This window comes from Podarcis bocagei (assembly GCF_964188305.1).
Source record: "Podarcis bocagei genome assembly, chromosome: 6".
Lineage (NCBI taxonomy): Eukaryota > Metazoa > Chordata > Lepidosauria > Squamata > Lacertidae > Podarcis > Podarcis bocagei.
This window is the reverse complement of record NC_138130.1, coordinates 50676123-50694605: the sequence shown is the minus strand read 5'-3', so window position 1 is coordinate 50694605 and position 18483 is coordinate 50676123. Positions and strand designations below refer to the sequence as shown.

Here is an 18483-nt window from a genome sequence, read left to right as displayed (position 1 = left end):
TGACTTCGGTGGGAATAAGGTTGCAACCCTACACCCGCTGGGGCTCTAGTTCTGACCTGGGGCAAAGCCTCATCGAACTCAATGGAGGAGATTTCTGTGTATCGATGTGCTGTTACCTGGGAGTAGGTCCCATAGCATGCTTTTTTGATATTGGATTATTTTTTTCCCTCTTTGTTGACCGTGTATTTTTAATTTGCTCGTATTCTCGTTCGCAACTTGGGTATAAAGAGGAGGGCATATTAAACGCCCTACTTGACTGGATAGGGTAGCACGCTGCGCCACTCGCTGCCTCGAGCGCCACGCGCCGCCTTGCCCCCTCCGCTATGCCCCGCCCCTTTCTCTCCAGCGGCCGAATTGGCGGGCTCGCGGCGTTCTGCGCCTGTGGGTCTGCGACGGAGCAGCGTCTGTGACGTCATCCGCAGGCGTCCGGGAGGCTGTCCGGGCTCGGCCCACGTAGGGCGGCGCGTTACCTTTCTCTCTCCGGCGAGCAGGGCTGGTGGGGGTGCCATGGCTCCCGCCGCCGCCGCCGCGCAGCCTCCGGAGGTTCAGTTCGCACAGAGGCTGGCCGCCAACGAGAAGCGAGTTCGGGACCGGGCGCTGAAGAAGCTGCGCGGCTACCTCGCTCTCCGGACTCGGAGCCCGGCGAGTAAGAGCGGGGAAGGGATGCGGGGGAAGCACGTGGCGCTGGTGGGGCAGAGCAGCCGGGCGCCCCGGGTTGCTGGAGCGGCGGAGAGGGCAGCGCGTGGGGCAGAAGAACAGCCGCCCGAAGCAGCGACAGGACTGAGGAGGGAAAGGCGGGCTTGGGGTTGAGCGGGCACGTGGGTGCCGGGACGTGAGGTGCTTGCAACTGGGCTCTGCTGCTCAGGTACCGTGTGAACTACTGAGGGTCGGTGTGATAAGCGAGTGTGGAGTCATGGTACGGTTGAAGGGGAGGCGCCGCTCTTCATGGGCAAATGGGCTCCCGTTATCTCTAGGGGTTGTAGGACAGACTGGGGAAACTTGCCTCCTTTTCTCTGATGCGCAGTTTACTTCTGTTGCTCCAGGTACCTTTAGCCAGGAAGAATGGCTGAAAATATGGAAAGGACTGTTCTATTGCATGTGGATGCAGGATAAACCCCTGCTTCAGGTATGTACAATCTGTGTAAGGATGCATTGCCGTTGAATGGAGCAGTTGTCTGTGGACCTTGCCTGCTCCACCCTCTGGAGCAGTGTAATGGCTGGAAGGGACATTGTGGCCCTTCTTCATCATGCACTGACGTTGCTTATGCTTTTATTCGTGTATTTTTCCCCTCTGGCATGTTACAGTATATGGGGGTAACAAAATGCTCATTGTTCAGTTGGATTTTGGAGGTGATTTTTCCTTTGTCCCCAAAACAACATGAAAGACAATTGTACAGGGTGAGGAGTGTGGTAAGTAAATAGTAAGTGGTTGAAATTTGGAGACATGTTTGCTACTGTACAGGTAGCACAGAAGACTATGTTATAGGTCTGTCTCTGACCAAATTCTGCATTGAAATGTCCACCCTGTTTTGGGTAAGAAGGTTCTTCATTTGTCTACTATTTCAGACCACTGTGATAATATATTTTGACCTTATTGGTCAAATTCTCAAATAGTCTTTTCTTTGTTTGGGGGAGTTTAGAGAGCAGTTTCAGTGTTTGGGAGTGAGGGGGTAGTTTCTGAAATAGAAAAATGGAATCTACTCTTGGAACACTGTATACTAAAAAAAATCCTTTCATTTTTAGGAGGAGTTATCGAACAATATAGCACAACTTACCCATGTAATAGAGAATATAGATGCTTGTAAGTTATTTTTAATTTTTTTAGTTTTTACTTTTAATATATGTTCAGGGGTTTCCAGCCAGGTTTGTTTGTTCTGCTTATTAGCATATTTAAAAAAATGATGTCCTGAAGCATTGTCTTCATTTTGTATGAAAACCACATGAATAGCCCATTATTATCTTTTGAGGGCAGTGTTTGGGGAACCACTGTTTGCTGCAGAACTGCGTACCTTACTACATATAAGAGGCTCTATTGGTCACAAGGTGAAATTCTTACGCATCATCAAGACTCCTGTAGAACTCATCAGTGCAGGCAGCTATACTTAACCATAGAATTCAGCTGAAACATGTGGAATGCTAGGTCAGACATTCTCTCCATCTGTACCGAGCAGTTTTGAGAAGCAACTGGAATAACATGTGAATAGGTCCTGTGTATATTTCTGTTTGCTGGAGGAGATGGACTGCAAGAAGATCAAACCTATCCATTCTTAAGGAAATCAGCCCTGAGTGCTCACTGGAAGGACAGATCGTGAAGCTGAGGCTCCAATACTTTGGCTACCTCATGAAAAGAGAAGACTCCTGAGAAGAGAAGAAAAGACCCTGATGTTGGGAAATATTGAGGGCACAAGGAGAAGGGGACGACAGAGGACAATATGGTTGGGCAGTGTTCTTGGAGCTACCAGCATGAGTTTGACCAAGCTGAGGGAGGCGGTGGGAGACAGGAGTGCCTGGCGTACTCTGGTCCATGGGGTCACGAAGAGTCGGACACGACTAAACAACAACAAATATTTCTGTTGGGAGAATAAAATGTCAGATCCCTCTGGATAAATCTCGGAAGATTAGGCCTTGGGGAGTGGGTTGGATTTGATGACTTTCAGATCCTTGCCAACCCCTTCAGGTTTTTTGCTTCAGCTTTGTGCTTCCTTCACTTATTGAGAACAGAGAGATAATTAACTACCATTGTTCACCTTGGAGTTGTCTTAATTTTCCTTCACATGTGAAAATAGCTAGAATCCTGCTGGCCACATCTAGTCCAGCATCCTGCTCACAGCGGCCAGCCAGATGCCTCTGAGAAGCCTATAACTAGGGCCTGACTGCAGACGTGCTCTCCGCACTTATGAATCCCAGGAACTCGTATCCAGCAGCATACTGCCTCTAACACTAGAGGCCGCATAACCAGCCATCATGGCTAGGGGCCATTTGTAGCCTTATCTTTCATGAATTGATTAAATCCTCTTTTCAAGCCATCTGAGTTGGTGGTTGTCATTACATCTTGTGAAAACAGTTCTACAGTAGCTAGCATTTATTTGTTTATTTATCATTTTCTTTATGCATTTTAAGGTGATGTAAATAATGCAATAAAAACAGTTTAAAACAATACAGAAAATAGTGGATAAAAATAAATGCAAAATAGACACCAGTGACAGATACCTATTCACCCTGCTGGGAAAGTGTCATAACAAAGATGTCTTCCAATTGTTTCTGGAAAATGCAAATAGTGGGCACCTGTCATATTGCTACAGGAATGCTGTTCCACAAAACACACTAAAATCCTGCATTACTGTGGAGCAAGCTTCTGAAAGCTTTGGAACTTGTAGGAAAATCTCTTCTGCAGACTGCAATGACCAACTTGGGTAGATGGAGGATAAAGCCATCTGTCAAGTCACATTGTGTGAAGTAGTACTATTTTTTGTCTCTGCTGAATCTTCTAACATTCCGCTTCATTGGGTGGTCTCACTTTTTGTATTATGAGAGAGAGAAACTATCCGCTTTTATCACATTGCACATAATTTTTTACACCTCATATGCATTCCCCACCTTACAGTACTCAACTTTCTTTTAAACTGCAAGCTTCAGCTTTGTATTTTCCCCCTCCATTTGTGAAAGGTGTAGTGAAAATGTTTTGAACTAACACAGCTTGTATGAAACTTTAAAGCTGCCTCTTTATTTCACTGCAGGGCATTTGTTCATTCAGACTTTTTGGCAGACCATGAACCGTGAGTGGAATGGAATAGACAACCTGCGCTTAGATAAATTTTACATGGTAAAAGCTGTTTCTTCTACCATCTTTTAAAGGAGCATAATCAGTGGTGTGGGGTGAAAAATCTTCCACTTTTTGGATTGCCCTGTTTCGTAAAATTAGGTAGTAGCATAATGAATGAACACAACACAAGTAAGATTCAGCAATGGGAATAGATAGAGAACTCTTCAAATCTGAAGTTAGAATTCACATTTTTAAACCAGAGTGTAGAGACGTGAACATGTCATGTTTAATCTTTACCAGTGGCGTAGCGTGGGGGGTGCAAGGGGGGCAGGCCGCACCGGGCGCAACATCTGGGGGGGCGCGCTCGCTGCCTCCGGAGTCGCCGAAGAGCCTCGGGCGCAGGCTGTAGCAGAGCCCCATATCTCGCGGAACCGACGAGCTGTGCGCGCGTCCGGGCTGAAGGCGCCTGGCAGGCAGCGGCTCTCAGCACTCGCCACGGAGGACGCGCCAGGCAGCCCCTCCTCACAGCCCCGCCGCTGCTGCTGCAGCGGCTGGGCCGTTGCATTTTCCTCGCCTCTCTGCCCCCCTCCTCCTCCTCCGGGCAAGCGGCGTCGTTTGGGTGGCAGCGCCAGCGGCAACTCGCAGGTTAGGGGTTAGGGGGGGCGCAAATTACGTGCCTTGCCCCGGGTTAGGGGGCGCAAATTACTTGTGTTGCCCCGGGTGCTGACAACTCACGCTACGCCGCTGATCTTTACTGTTGTGTGCTGGGGGATTTTGGTGTTATGGAGAAACCTTGCATGAGTTCTGCAGTCCCACCATACTTCCATAATCCATTTAACATCAAGAGAAGACTTTAAATTTCTGTATGTGAAGTTACATTCTTACAAAAACAGGAAAATCGGCTATAATCCTATAAGTGCTGATTTGAGGGTAAAGCCAAATCAAAACAGTAGGTGTTATAGACATGTATAAGGTTGCATGGATCGTTAAGATGTTTGTCAACAAAGTGATGATTTCCTATCAATTGAAACATGATGGGATGCATCTTTTTCTAACCTAGTTGATCCGCATGGTGCTGAGACAGTCCTTTGAAGTACTGAAAAGAAATGGATGGAATGAAAGGTAGGTGGCACCTCTGGGGAGTGTGTGTGTGTGTGTGACAGACAGACAGAAACTGCTCTTGCTCACTCTAAATCTATTGATGAATTACGAATTAATTTTCTTTCACAATCCCTGATAAGCATTATAGAACCATAGAATTGTAGAGTTGGAAGGGACCCTGAGGATCATCTAGCCCAGCCCCCTGCAATGCAGGAATATGCAGATGTCCCATATGGGGATCAAACCTATAACCTGGGCATTTTTGGCACCAAGCTGTAACCAGCTGAGCTATCCAGGCTGACATAATGGGCCTCATCCCAAAAACTCATCTTGTGCTCACTTCCTTTATACATATTTTTCTGCAAATCTGGTTTTGTATTCCAAGCAGCAATTCTAAGATAAATTGAACACATATGTGACATATTTCCAGGTAGACATACATTAACGGCATTGTTAAAACTTGTACTACAGCCATAAATTGAATAGCAATAGTAAGAATACTTCACTGAGGATTATTCATCCATAACATCCCTAGAGTTGGACCTATATAAAGTAGCAATACAATAATAAAAATTCTTATAATTAAATTTCAGTGGTTCTGCTATTATTTTCTCCTACACACTTGCATCCTGCCTTTTATGCACACAATAAATTTTGTTGCTGAAGAAAAAAGAGGCACATGGCCTATTTGTTAAAACGGCCTCAGTGCAACCCACTAGAAATACCAGATTGTGCTCCTAGAAGAAAATAAAGGTTTGAGTAGAGGTGCAGTAGATTAATTGCACTGTGAGAAAAGTTAGGAATTGTTTAATAGCTAAAATCTGTGTTGTATCTATTTCCGATCTATATAAAATCTTCATTGCTTAGCTGCGATTCCCATGAATCCTGTGCAAGTTGTGTCAGCTGTGCAAATTATACCAATGTACATATTTGCTTGACCAAAATAATTAATGGCCACTGAAAATTTTGGATTTTGAATTCCTACCATCTTATATCCAGTGAATTGCTATAAGTAAGTTGTCAGGGAACTGCCATCAGCTCAGAGGAGGGAGGTGGAAGGGCAGTTGGGTTACAGGGAGCTGCCGAAGATCACCGAGCCGGAGCAAAGCGGGGGGGAGGCAGGTCCCCCTTTGCCCACGCCCTCTCTGCGCAGTAGGCTTACGTGCAGAGAGGCGAGGCGTAGGATGGGGGTCAAAAGACTGCTCTGCTGGGGAAAGTTTAAGGACCGCCCACTCCCAGATTCTGCTAGCGACTGAGCAGACATGGAATTGAGACGTTCTGTATTGTGAATGTTTTGGACAGATAATAAAGCCTTGAAAAGACCAGTGGGAGTCTTGCCTGTTCGCTCTCGAGCAACCACGCCGGCATTCATAACATAAGTGTCCCATTGGCATAAGGGTGCAGTGGGACACCTCTGCTCCCACCATGCCCCCTAAATCTGTTGTGGGGTTCCCCCGAACCCTTCAGAGCAGATTGTGGATGGTGTGGGGCAGTCCCGTTGCACAAGCTGGAAACCTTTATACTGCATTGGATACAAACAAAAGTTTAGAGCTGTGTTTTCCAAACTTGGGGTTTCAGCTGTTTGGGGACTACAGTTCCCGTCAACCCTAACCTCTGGTCCTGCTAGCTAGGGATGATGGGAGTTGTAGTCCCAAAAGCTGGAGACCCACATTTGGGAAACACTGGTTTAGGGGCTTAGTGCAGAATTCTAGAATACCTCTACAATTTTAAATTGCATATTACTGACATCACACAGTTTTCTATACGTTAAGTTATTAAAACAAGCTTTCATTAAAGGATTTGTTTGGAGAGGGTAAACCTGTTGGAACTCTCACCCTGGTAAATCACTTAGAGAAGAAAACATCTGATTCACACTGTTGCTCTATTTCAGTAGATCAGATTGTTTTCTGTTTCAAAAGCAGTGGCTGCTCTTTTGGAACTGATGCAATGGCATATGACGTTACACAGATGAATGGACCGTGCTTTATTTTCTCCCCGCCCCGCTTTTCATCCAGTTTTACTGAGCCATTTCTGAACCTGCTAATGAAGGAGGTTATTCACCCAGACAGCAAGGCTCCTGTTGGGATAAAATTGCATTTTATTGACATCTATCTGGAAGAATTGGCTAAAGTTGGTGCTAAAGAGGTAGGAAACAAAATGTCTCTGTGTATTGCTGTGTAATCTAGCAAGTCTCCCTAAAATATATGCTTAAAACAAGTGCTGTTAATGTCTTCACCTAGGAAGGATATTAAAGTCAAGTTTACTCTGTGTGTGTTTACTATTTGCTTAGGGTGGGCACGCTATCTAATTGATTGTTGCTGTTGTAGTGCTATATAAACATATAAAATCAGATAAAATTTGAAAAATTTTGTTAATGCTAATAAAAGCAAATCCTCACCATGGAGCAACTTGTGGATTGCAGATTTGCTCAACTTTTTATGTTACCCAAAATGTAAAATGTCTTGCTTAAATACAGTGGAAATCACTAGACTTTGTATAATGCTTCCCATCTGACATTACAAAGGGGTGTCAGTAATATCATCATGATATGTTTTTCCATCTTTTTGAAATTGGTCAGGCTATATCAAAAGGAAACAAAATAATCCATAATAATGACAACCTTAACAGATGATAGGATAATACATCATGTCAAATCCTGACAGCATTTCAGTTGGTTACACAGTAATTTCTAAATATATATTTAGAAATAAAATATATTTCCTCCTTGTATTTCTGTTGTTGTAGGCTATCATATTGGTTTTAGCCAGCCTGTGTTAGTATCTTTTGGCAAGAGAGAGCTTATCTTCTATGATATATTTACCGTATTTTTTGCCCCATAGGACGCACCTAGTTTTTTTTGGGGGGGGAAATAAAGGGGAAAAAATTATTTCCCCCCCCCCCCCAGGCGCAGGGCTGGCGCGGGAGAAGCCCGAGCTTCCCCCAGTCCCAGCCCCGAGAACAGCCTGCTATCCGCAAGCCTAGGGAGGCCAGTGGTAAGTCGCGCCGGTCTCCCCAGGCTTCGGAATGCAGGCAGCTCTGCGCCACCATTGGGAGGCGGGCACGACTTCGTGCCCGGCTCCCGATGGCGGTGCAAAGCTGTGCTCGCCCTGGGACTGCAGGCAGCTCTGCGCAACCCTCGGGAGGCAGGCGCGAAGTGGCGCCGGTCTCCCGAGGGTTGCGCAGAGCTTCCTGAAGCCTGGAGAGCGAGAGAGGTTGGTGCGCACCTCTTCGCTCTCCAGGCTTCAGCGAAAGCCTGCATTCGCCCGATAGGACGCTCACACATTTCCCCTTCATTTTTGGAGGGGGGAAAGTGTGTCCTATAGGGCGAAAAATACGGTACCCCAACTGTAAAATGCTTCTTTCCCCCTGAGTCCTAGCTCTTTTCAAGTAACCTTGGGAATATTCAGATGGGGAAATTTCCCATCTCTTTGAGTAGAATTGGAATAGGTGGGCCAGGTTGATGTTGAACTAACCATGCATTTTATTTTTTTGCAGCTCACCGCAGACCAGAATCTCAAATTTATAGAACCATTCTGCAAAATCGTTGCCAAGACCAAGGAGTATGTTATATAGCTATGTTTTGCTGCTTGACTCTGAACTTAAAGGGTTGGGGGGGGCGTTCTTCTTAAATAGTATATAACGTCTGGATAGACTCGCAGAGCATAATTAAAACAGAAGAAGCGAGATAGTGAAATGTTCAGTTTGTGAAGCAAAGCTTTCTTTTGTGTGCCTTGAAATGAAAGTGTGTAGCTATGGGAACTGCATGAGTTCCTTTTATACTGATGATAAAAAAGCTAGTTTCTGATCCTCAGGCGCTACTATGGTGATATTGAAGAAAACTCTGGGCGAATCCAAAGACAGCAGCTTCTGATTCACAATCTATGTGATTGACTTATTGGTAGTTCATTTGGTAGTTGCAAATGGCATACAATTTTTGCAATTTTCATGGGTTAGTTTTTGATAGATTGGAAAGAGGGTCCATAAATTGGAATGCTTTTGTGATGCTCACTTTTTCCCTCCCCTTCTTCCCCCCTAAATGGTTCAGTCATCTTTTGCTGCAAGTCATAATCCGTGGCATCTTTGAAACCATTGTTGATCAGTCCCCGTTTGCTATAGAAGATTTAATGAAAGAACTGAAAGCGGGGAGCGATGATGACTTATCAGAAGAAGATGAAAGTAATGAAGGCGAGAATGAGCCAGTCAAAGGTATGGGTCTGGCCACAGTAATAACTGTAACTTCTAGAATGGATTCCTGTCATGTCTTCTGCTTTGAAAACTTCAACTCAGAATGCAACCATCTGCTTACTAGTAAAAGCGAGCTCATGGGAGCATGTGACACCTGTGGGAGCAGTCTTTCCTAGCCCCACCTAGAGATACCAGGGATTGAACCAAAACCTAATGTGTGCAAAGCTTAGTACAGTGGTGCCTCGCAAGACGAAAAGAATCCGTTCTGTGATTCTCTTCATCTAGCGGTTTTTTTCGTCTTGCGAAGCAAGCCCATTGAAGGATTAGCGGCTTATCTGCTGATCGGATCCGCTGATAAGCGGCTTAGCGGCTTAGAAAAGGGGGGGAGGGAAAAAACCAGCAGGAACTCGCAAGACATTGTCGTCTTGCGAAGCAAGCCCATAGGAAATTCGTTTTGCGAAGCACCTCCAAAACGGAAAACTCTTCCGTCTAGCGAGTTTTCCGTCTTGCAAGGCATTCGTCTTGCGGGGCACCACTGTACTCTGTCTCCTTTTCAAATTTCCCCACCTTTCTGGCCGCTGTTTTAACATGACACATGTTGTGTCCTTCCCCTGAGGGTAAAGGGAGATTGTGTGTGTGCGTGCACGCACTGTCCTTGAGGTGCTGGTGTGCAACATTAACCATCTAACAGCTTGCATAAAGCATCTCTCCTTTATGTTGATGGCAGCTTCGCTGACCTTAGTGAAGGCTGTTATGGATTTCACATTTGGTGCTCTGTAAAATGTGTTGCTTTTATCCTGCAGGCACAGACTTGCCAAGCAAACATTCCCAAGATTCAGAGGCACCAGACAACCTTTTAGAAGATGCAGATGATAACATTGGGCCTGTTCTCCAGGTTGGTATTGTCTTTGACAACATACTAATTTCTGTAGGGTCTGAGCACTAGGGAATTGCCTTGTTAAATCTGATTAAGTCTGATGGCTGCTCTCTTATAAATGAAAAGCTCTCACAAACAATATTCAACTAGCCTAATGAACTTTTTTTCTTTGAAAACTGGTAGAAGACCATTTTTATTGTCTTGCTTGATTTAAACGTAGATCAAATTGCTGGTTCTCGAAGTGCAAGACCTGGAGCACAAGTGAATGTTGTGCAGTTTTGTGAGTGTTGGACTCACAAGATTTCCTGAAGAGTGGTTCCTATTGGGATTTATGAAAGTGAGGCCTGACTGCTGTAGGATCAGTAACCAAAGGCCTGAGGATGTGAAGGAGCATGGGTGAGAGAATGAGTGTGCTTGGACTGGTGGGGAAGAAGCACAGGGAGTTAAGTACAAAATTAGTGGCACAGTGTCTTAAGTGGTTCTGCGCTATATTATTGAATGCAACTGATCTATGTTTCTGTAATGCCTTCCTCTTTTATGTTTACAGTTTGATTATAAAACTGTTGGCGACACACTGTTTGAATTGGCCAGCAGAAAAAACACACCTGCTTATAACAGAAAGTGCCTGTACAAAGTAGTGAAAAAGTAAGTTCCTATGTAATAAATGTTCTTTTTGATTGTGCTCACTTACCTGATTATCCTCTCTTTCCTTTCACTTTCTGGAGTCCCAACACCCCTGCCCTTTTATCTTTTGCTTCCCCATAGTGCCTGTCAGCTCTTCATTTTTGGGTGTAACTGAGACAACCTAATTCCTTTCCACTTATTTTTCAGGTTCCAAAATCTTGCAGAAGGTGAGGCTTCAAGAACATCTGCTGCTGTTTCGTTTCCATGAAGAATTGTACAGTAGCAGAGGAAAGAAAATGCAGTCATGTTAAATTTGCAACAGATGTCCTATGTGCACCTGAAAGGGCTTCTTTGGGGGACATTTATATCACCTCTTATAGAATTATAGAGTTGGAAGGGATCATGAGGGTCATCTAGTCCAACCTCCATCATAACCTACTGGAAAATTGGTTGTATCCTAACATTAGTCACACTTGGAGCTGACCCATTGAAATAAATGGATGGGACTAACTTTGGTCTGTTTATCTTAGTGAGTAGAACTTAGCTAGATACAACTGTGTCCAGTATCGTATGACGCTCTAAAGCAGGGGTAGGGGGACCTGTGGCCCTCCAAGTGTTGGACACCAACTCTCAACCTCCTTGGGATGATGGGGGCTGGAGACCACACATTCCCCACCCCTGCTCTTAAAGAAGCATAGACAGCCTGCAGCCTCATAACCACATGCGGCTCTCTGCTCAATTGCAAGTGGGTGGTAAATAAGGGAGGAATTGATTGGAGGTGTGTGTGGAAGGGCTGACTTAAAGGAAGAGGGTGGCAGAAAGAGAGAGGGAAGGGGTGCCCACCCAATCCTTGCTTCAGCCCAGCCAATTACCATCATGTAGCCACTGATAGATAAGCCCCAAAGGTTGCCCGTTCCTGCCTTTGGGGAGGTGTGATAAGGTCTTGCCCTTCTCTTTGAATGAACAGTTTGTTCTGCTTGGCATTTAAGATAATGGAGAAAGATACACACCAGAACAGCTGTCACCAGTCAGGCTCACTCCAGATGCTGATTGGGGCTGATGGGAGGTGCTGTCTGACCACATCTGGAGGCCACCAAGTTGGTGGTGGCTGGACTAAAGTATAGGTAGAGAAAAGAGAGTGTTGTATGGGTGAAGGACCTCTGAGCCACTATTTGCTTGGGGGCAACTCTCACTCCAGTGTTCTCTCACTTCAGGGACCTTTCCACAGGATGACTTCCCTGAAGACGTTTCTACAGATGAGGATGATGATACCTTCAGCAGGAGGAAGTGGAAAAGGAAATCTAGCAAACCCTTGGATAAAGCACAACCAGAAAAAGAAGGTGAGGTTGCTACCAGTATGCAATATCCTAACTTAGCCTGCAATCCCATACAAACTTTGCTGGGAGGGTAAACCCTATGGAACTCAGAAGGACTTCCATGTAGAATCATAGAATGGTAGAGTTGGAAGGGACTCCGAAGGTTATCTAGTCCAATACCCTGCAATGCTGGAATCCCAATATGTGGTCCCCCATCCAATTTGAAACGATTCTGGACCCTGCTTAGCTTTGCAAATGTGCTAGCAGTTTTATTGTTGTGCCACTAGGAGGAAAACACCTGGAAATGAACCCAGGGCCTTGTTCTTTTCTTTTACTTTCTTTAAGTAACCGACCAACTCTAACTGAACTTCACTATGATAATAAATTGTCTCCACTGCAAATTAGAAATAGCTGTTGCTGTTGGAGTATTAGCCGGAAGGGAGAGGAAGCTTTGCAGTGGCCTCAAGTTTTGATTGTGTATTTAAAAGCATTTATATACCCCTGGCGAGTAAAAATCCTAAAGCAGTTTACAGAGTTCAGAAATCTATTGAAATCATATCTTAGAAAAAGCAAATGCCACAGATAATAATCAAAAATACAAGATGACGACAGAAGACTTGGCAAGTCTTGATTGTGTTACAAAATCAAGCACTCTCAATAGGATTTCTGCATGCTGTGTTGAATCAATAGGCTGGTCAGCCTTTTCTTTCCAGACTCTGGACATTTTGAAATGGGACTGAGCTAGATTCTCCTGACGCGCCTGTGAAACGGCACACAGTGCTATTTTGTATTTCTTTTCATCTCTTTATTTGTAACTTTTGTCTTTTTCTTAGATATATGCGTGTATATTTTTGTATGCATATCGTTTTGATTGCTGTAACGTCTCTGTTCAATTAAACTGAAAGTAATTTAACAGAGGGTGGCTGGAACTAATGTTAATTGCCAGGGAAAGCCTGAACATTTAGGCCTTTCTGCATGAATGTAACCTTGTTTAGACACTCTCCCCTAACACAATTTACAGCAGCCATATGTTGAGGAGAGTGGGTCCATATACCCAGCATTCTGCCTTTTCGGGTCCTGTTCCTGCCAACCTTCCACACATTGAGGCGCAGATGATTTGAAGCAATCCGCATTCTAAATCATGCAGGAAGCCTACATACATAGAACTGACTCCTTAATTCACACACACCTTCCCTCCCCCCCCCCCCAATACGCACACATGGTAATGAGGGCATAGAAACAGAGCTGGTGAGTGTGGCTCTGATCTTCCCCTCAATGTGATCCAAATCCCAGGGGGTGGGCGGTTATCTGAACAGGGCTTATTAAAATATCTAACATGAAAATCAATGACAATACAGTGGTACCTCGGTTTTCGAACATAATCCATTCCGGAAGTCCGTTTGAGCTCCGAAACATTTGAGAACTGAAAGCAGAAGCCTCGCTAAGGAAGCCATGTTTCCTGTTCGGCTTCCAAGGTGCGTTAGAAAACCATGGCATTTACATCCGTGTTTTCGGCGTTCGAGTTCCGAAACATTTGACTATGGAGGCATTCGAAAACCGAGGTGGTACTGTAGTTGTTCTCATCAGCTCTGTTAACAACAAATACTGCACAATAATAGTATAGCAGCTGCCCTAGTTGTGGACAGATCAATGGCTCATCTTGTTTCGCATTCTGTTTTCCAACAGTGACTAGAGCAGTACCTCTGGGACACGCAGAAGCTGGGTTTAATAGTAGTATCCATTCCTCGATTACTAATCACTCGCCCCAGGAGTTGGGGCCACCCACTCTTTCTTCACGTGTAGAGCCCCCTTCCCAGGAAGAGAGATAGGAGGGTGCTGCTCAACAGCCTCTTCTTTGAATTTAAAAGCTTATTTATTTTGTCTTTACAGTTTGTTCTAGAAACATAAAAAATGGTATTGAGGAAGAGGAGGAGAGCCCAGGGCCACAGAAGAAAAAGAAGAAGCGAAAGAGGAAGTCCAGCCAGGTGGCTGACTTTGATATAGCTGCTGAATGTAATGAGAAGGGACTGGTCCCTGAGGAAGGATCCAAAGAGCCAAACCAGGACAGTGAATCATTAAATAGTAAGAAAAGACCAAAGAAGTCTTTAAGCATGGAGGTCAGTGAAATGGATTCTTCAGCCGTACCCACTGTAGGAATCAGTGGTGATTCTGTGCTGGAGACCTTGACTTGTTTGGTAAACAGCATAAAGAAACAGCCCAAGAAGAAAAATGGCCGCCTGCGGAAAGTCCCTATAGAATTTACCCATCAAAATGGACAGGCTCATATAAGTACCGAGGAAGATCCCAGCCACTGTGCTGCAGTATCCTGTGGTAGCAAAGCAATTAAGAAGAAACGGAAAGCAGGGACTGGCGTGATATCTGGGAGCAGTTTTTCTGAAGAGGCTGTTGAGCAGCCCAAAAAGGAAAACTTGGCAGAATCTGGATGCACAGTGCTCCGAAAAGTTAAATTGAGGAAAAAACAAAATTTGGTCAAGATTAGGGGTTCCAAGCAGAAAATAATCAGCCTGAAAAAGAAAAAGAAAATCAAGGAAGTCCTAAGTTCCATGGAAGAAGCTGTAACTGAAGTTGAAAACAAAAAGAGCAAAAGCAGTGTAAGTAGGTCTGTCCTGCAACTTACAATGTCTGGTTCCACCTCAGCTTGGGGAGCAGGTTGCGGAGGACTGTCTGGCCACAGTAAACATTCTATTGGGCTGCATTTTCTGATGTTTTGCTTTACAGGTACCACCAGATCTGTGTACTTTTGCCTCAAACAGCTATATTTACAACATAGATCCTTCTGCTTCTATTTGGAGAGAATGTATATAATGGCTGGTTTTACTAGTAAAACAGGTGACCAGATAGAAGCTAAAGAAGAAATCAATTCCCAAATCCCATGTGTTGTTGTTTTTTAAAATCTGTTTTCTGAAACTAAGAAGTTAAAGCTTTGACAGCTTAAGATTAGACAAGCAAAGGCCTCACTACCTGTATTTCCATGAGCATATTTAAATTCTCTACTCCTGGTCTGATTGCTGTTGGCCAGTTTAATGGATTTTCTCATACTAATGCGGACATCCTCTTGTCTTTCCAGATGAAGTCATGCAGTTTCAGTGCGTGGCTTGTCTAATGTTTGTGGTCTTAAAGGTTGAGGGAGTTATGTGATCTAGCTGTACAAAAAGGAGTGGAAGTCATGGACATTTTGCAGTGTATATAGACTATGTTGTATGCCTGTGGTTTGCTAACAAGGTTCCTGTGAGCACCAGTAGACCTATCAGTATCCCCTCAGGAATCCACAGCTCGTGAGATGGAGCAGGGACTGAGCCACTGCTGCTTACCAGGAAGGAGAGGAGAAGCAGTGGGCTCAGCTGGGTGCAGGTGCATCAGCAGGAGCTAGTCCAGGGCTCCTTCCGGACCATTTCCACCAAGGCCCCTGGTGCTGTTCAGCTTCATATTACTGCGTCCAGACTCTGCTAATTGGTCTCTGCTGCTCTTTTCTCTCCCTGCAGGAAACAGGTGGCGCTGCTGTGCTGCTAAGGAACAAGAAGGCAAAGACGGGAAATGATTTTGTGAAATTTGAAAAGACAACTCTACCAAAGCCAGTGTTCTTTAGAAAAGCTAAAGGCAGCATTTCCCCCATGCAGGTATAGTGACAAAGATGCTATAATTTGCAGCTAAAGCAGAGGCGGTTAGCCCATTTCAGCCCAAGTGCCACATTCCCTTCAGGGCAACCTTTCAGGGACCACATGCTAGAGATGTGGAGGGCTGTTGTGTGAGGAAAGGCCTGACATGCTCCCTTTGTTGTTCCTTGCGTGAAAATGTTGGAGGCTTGCATGCCATGCTTGCTATCTCCTAACAAACTTTAGGCATAGAATTTTCAGAATTTCTCTTCTCTGCAAGCCAAACTGCATGTGACCACATTAAATGTGTATTTGTATTTGAGGAGCAGAGTTTTAATATTTTGGGGGGCACATAACATCAGCTTGCAGTGAGGGGTGATAATTATTAGGATCCCATACTGCAATTGCAGTTAGGGAAAAATATCCCACTGGCACTAATGGGAACTTTTCCTCAAAGCTTATTGGTCACACCTAGGTGTCTGCAAAGTATATTCAGTAGGAATTGTATTTATATATTAAAATGTTTTCCTGTACAAAACACACCAGAACTTAAGTGAATATTTAATACTGCACAAAACTGCAAATATTCAGTCTTTCAGAAACTATAAACTACTGAAGATGATGAACTGTGTTTTTGGGAAGCACCTCAGATAGTAGAGAGACACAAAAAGTGTTTTAATTAAGGAAGGGTCCAGAAAAACAACTTTATCTACCACTTTAATCTCTCTTTGTAGTTAAGCAAGCTGCAATCTTCCAACTCTAAAAAGGTCACCTTTGGACTGAGTAAAAACATGACTGCTGGTGAGTTCAAAATGACTTCAAACATTGTTGCTTCTCTGAAAACAGGCAGGTAAAACAGTGGAAGGTTTGATGCAATTTTAAATAGCAGTTGCTAAATGCTGTCTGTGCATGTAATTGTGGTAAGAATTTACTTCTACACCAGCTGTTTATTGCCCAGGTGAGGGAACATCTTTTAAATAAAACGCAGAACCAAGAGGAAAATGGCATGCATGGCTCCATTCTGAGATCAACTTCCCAACATTTACCTTGGGTGCCCCAAGCCATTTGGCCTCAACTATCACACTTTAACCCAGTTGCCTTAGCCACCAGGCCTTCAGTAGTGGCTAGAGACATTCCAATTCCATATCTTACTTCCCTTTCCCCAAAACATCTGGAGGAGCTTCAAGGAGATACTGGATTTACATCCTACTGTTGACTCAAAACAGACATAGCAAAACATACTGGCTGGCTTGTCACTTTTAGGGTTAGATAAGATTACATGTTTATAGCTTAACAAGCATGAGGGTTGCAAAATGCAGGCACACAGGAATCGTTGACTGATGCATTCTATTCAAAGGTTAAATGCAATTAATATTGAAACAAAGACAAAATCCATATCTAATGTCTTAATCAACTACCAAAATGTGCCTCATTTTCATTTATACACAGCTCTTTAGCACTGCCTTTTGTACCACACAGAGCAGTGTGCAACCATTAAAACACAACATTCCTTTAACAATATAAAACAAACCTATATAAAAATGAGGAGGTATCACAGTTAAAAGCCCCAAAGCGATTTCGCCATGTATAAAACATCAGCCTGGGAAGCAAAAAGCAAAAGGTCTCACCAATCAGTGTGTGGGAGGGGTTCAAATGAACACCGCAAGTTGAGGTACGCCATAGCCTACCTGCAGCCAGCAAGAAGGCTCTTCTCTTTCATAGTAACTTATCTTGTATCCACCATAGGTTCGACAAAAAGAAGGGCCTCTCCACCAGCCCTTAGGGCACAAGTAATCTAGTACAGTCATACCTTGGCTCCCGAACAGCGCAAACCCAGAAGTGAGTGTTCTGGTTTGTGAACGTTCTCGGGAACCCGAACGTCCAACGGGGCTTCTGCAGCTTCCGATTGGCTGCAGGAGCTTCCTGCAGTCCTTCAGAAGCCGCGCTTTGGTTTTTGAATGTTTTGCAAGTCAAACAGGCTTCCGGAACGGATTCCGTTTGACTTCCAAGGTACGACTGTACAATTGTCAAACAGGTTTATGGAAGAAGAGGGAAGAAGCTGCTGTCTGTGACACCACAGAGGTGGGAACAAACCTCTCATTAGATTCACCACCATCTGGGCTGAAAAGGAGATTCTGCGCCCCATATGAACTCTGTCCCTGAGCACATCAACAGCTAATAGTCATTAATGGCTATACCCTGCGTATCAGAAACACCATGCCTCTGAACAGTAGTTGCTGGGGAACATGATTAAGAGAATGGTATTCTTGGTCTTATGTCCTGTTGTGAGCATCCCATAGGCCTCTTGTTTTGCCATTGTGGGAAACAGGATGTTGGACCAGACAGACACATGTGGTCTGGCGTACCGAAGCAGACAGGCTCTTTGGTAATAAGTATAGAATACTTTCGGTCTGCAGTGTTCCATTTGTTCCCCCAGAATCTCTCTGGCTTCCTTCTGTGCACAAACAGCTCTAGCAACCATCGAAATGTTTGCGCATGCTTGATAACAATATGATGCAATACTCAAGTTTTTGCTTTTTAATCTTTCCTTTGGCAGAATTTAAGACGACAGACAAAAGTATCCTGGTCACCCCAGAGGGAGCCTCCCGGGTGGCTTTCAATCCTGAGCAAAAACCATCTCACGGGGTGCTGAAGTCCCCTGCCAGCTCTTCTGCAGAAGCAACACCTCAAATGAAGAAATCCCTTTTAATGCCAACTAAGAAAAGACCAACTGCTATTGACTTCTTCTAAGCCGATAAGGAGAGGAGTAGTTTTTGTACAGAACAGTCCAGTATAACCAGTTGCTTCTGGAGGTATTTTGGGAATCTTCCTTTTCAAGTTAATGGGATAGTATACATAAGGTTCTGATTGTGTGACCCTTGGTGCTGTCAACTGTAATAAGCACCTATTTGGCTGTACATTGAGACTGTTTTGTGTATGCTGTTAACAAAAGAAAGGTAATGGCACATGACCTTAGGGTTCCATTTATGGAGGCCCATCTTT

The 18483-nt window shown here is 44.4% G+C and overlaps 1 protein-coding gene across 1 annotated transcript; it reads left to right on the top strand.

The window, feature by feature from the left end:
- The first annotated feature begins 415 nt into the window (after nt 1-415).
- RRP1B (ribosomal RNA processing 1B) lies at nt 416-18480 on the top strand. Its single transcript, XM_081197173.1, has 16 exons — nt 416-646; nt 1044-1126; nt 1744-1801; nt 3738-3823; nt 4824-4885; nt 6880-7009; nt 8360-8424; nt 8910-9070; nt 9853-9944; nt 10474-10571; nt 10758-10777; nt 11765-11890; nt 13757-14478; nt 15370-15504; nt 16215-16281; nt 18038-18480. Exons 1-16 carry the CDS (start codon nt 508-510, stop codon nt 18229-18231), a joined length of 2238 nt encoding a protein of 745 aa, XP_081053299.1. The 5' UTR covers nt 416-507; the 3' UTR covers nt 18232-18480.
- Nucleotides 18481-18483: the final 3 nt, after the last annotated feature.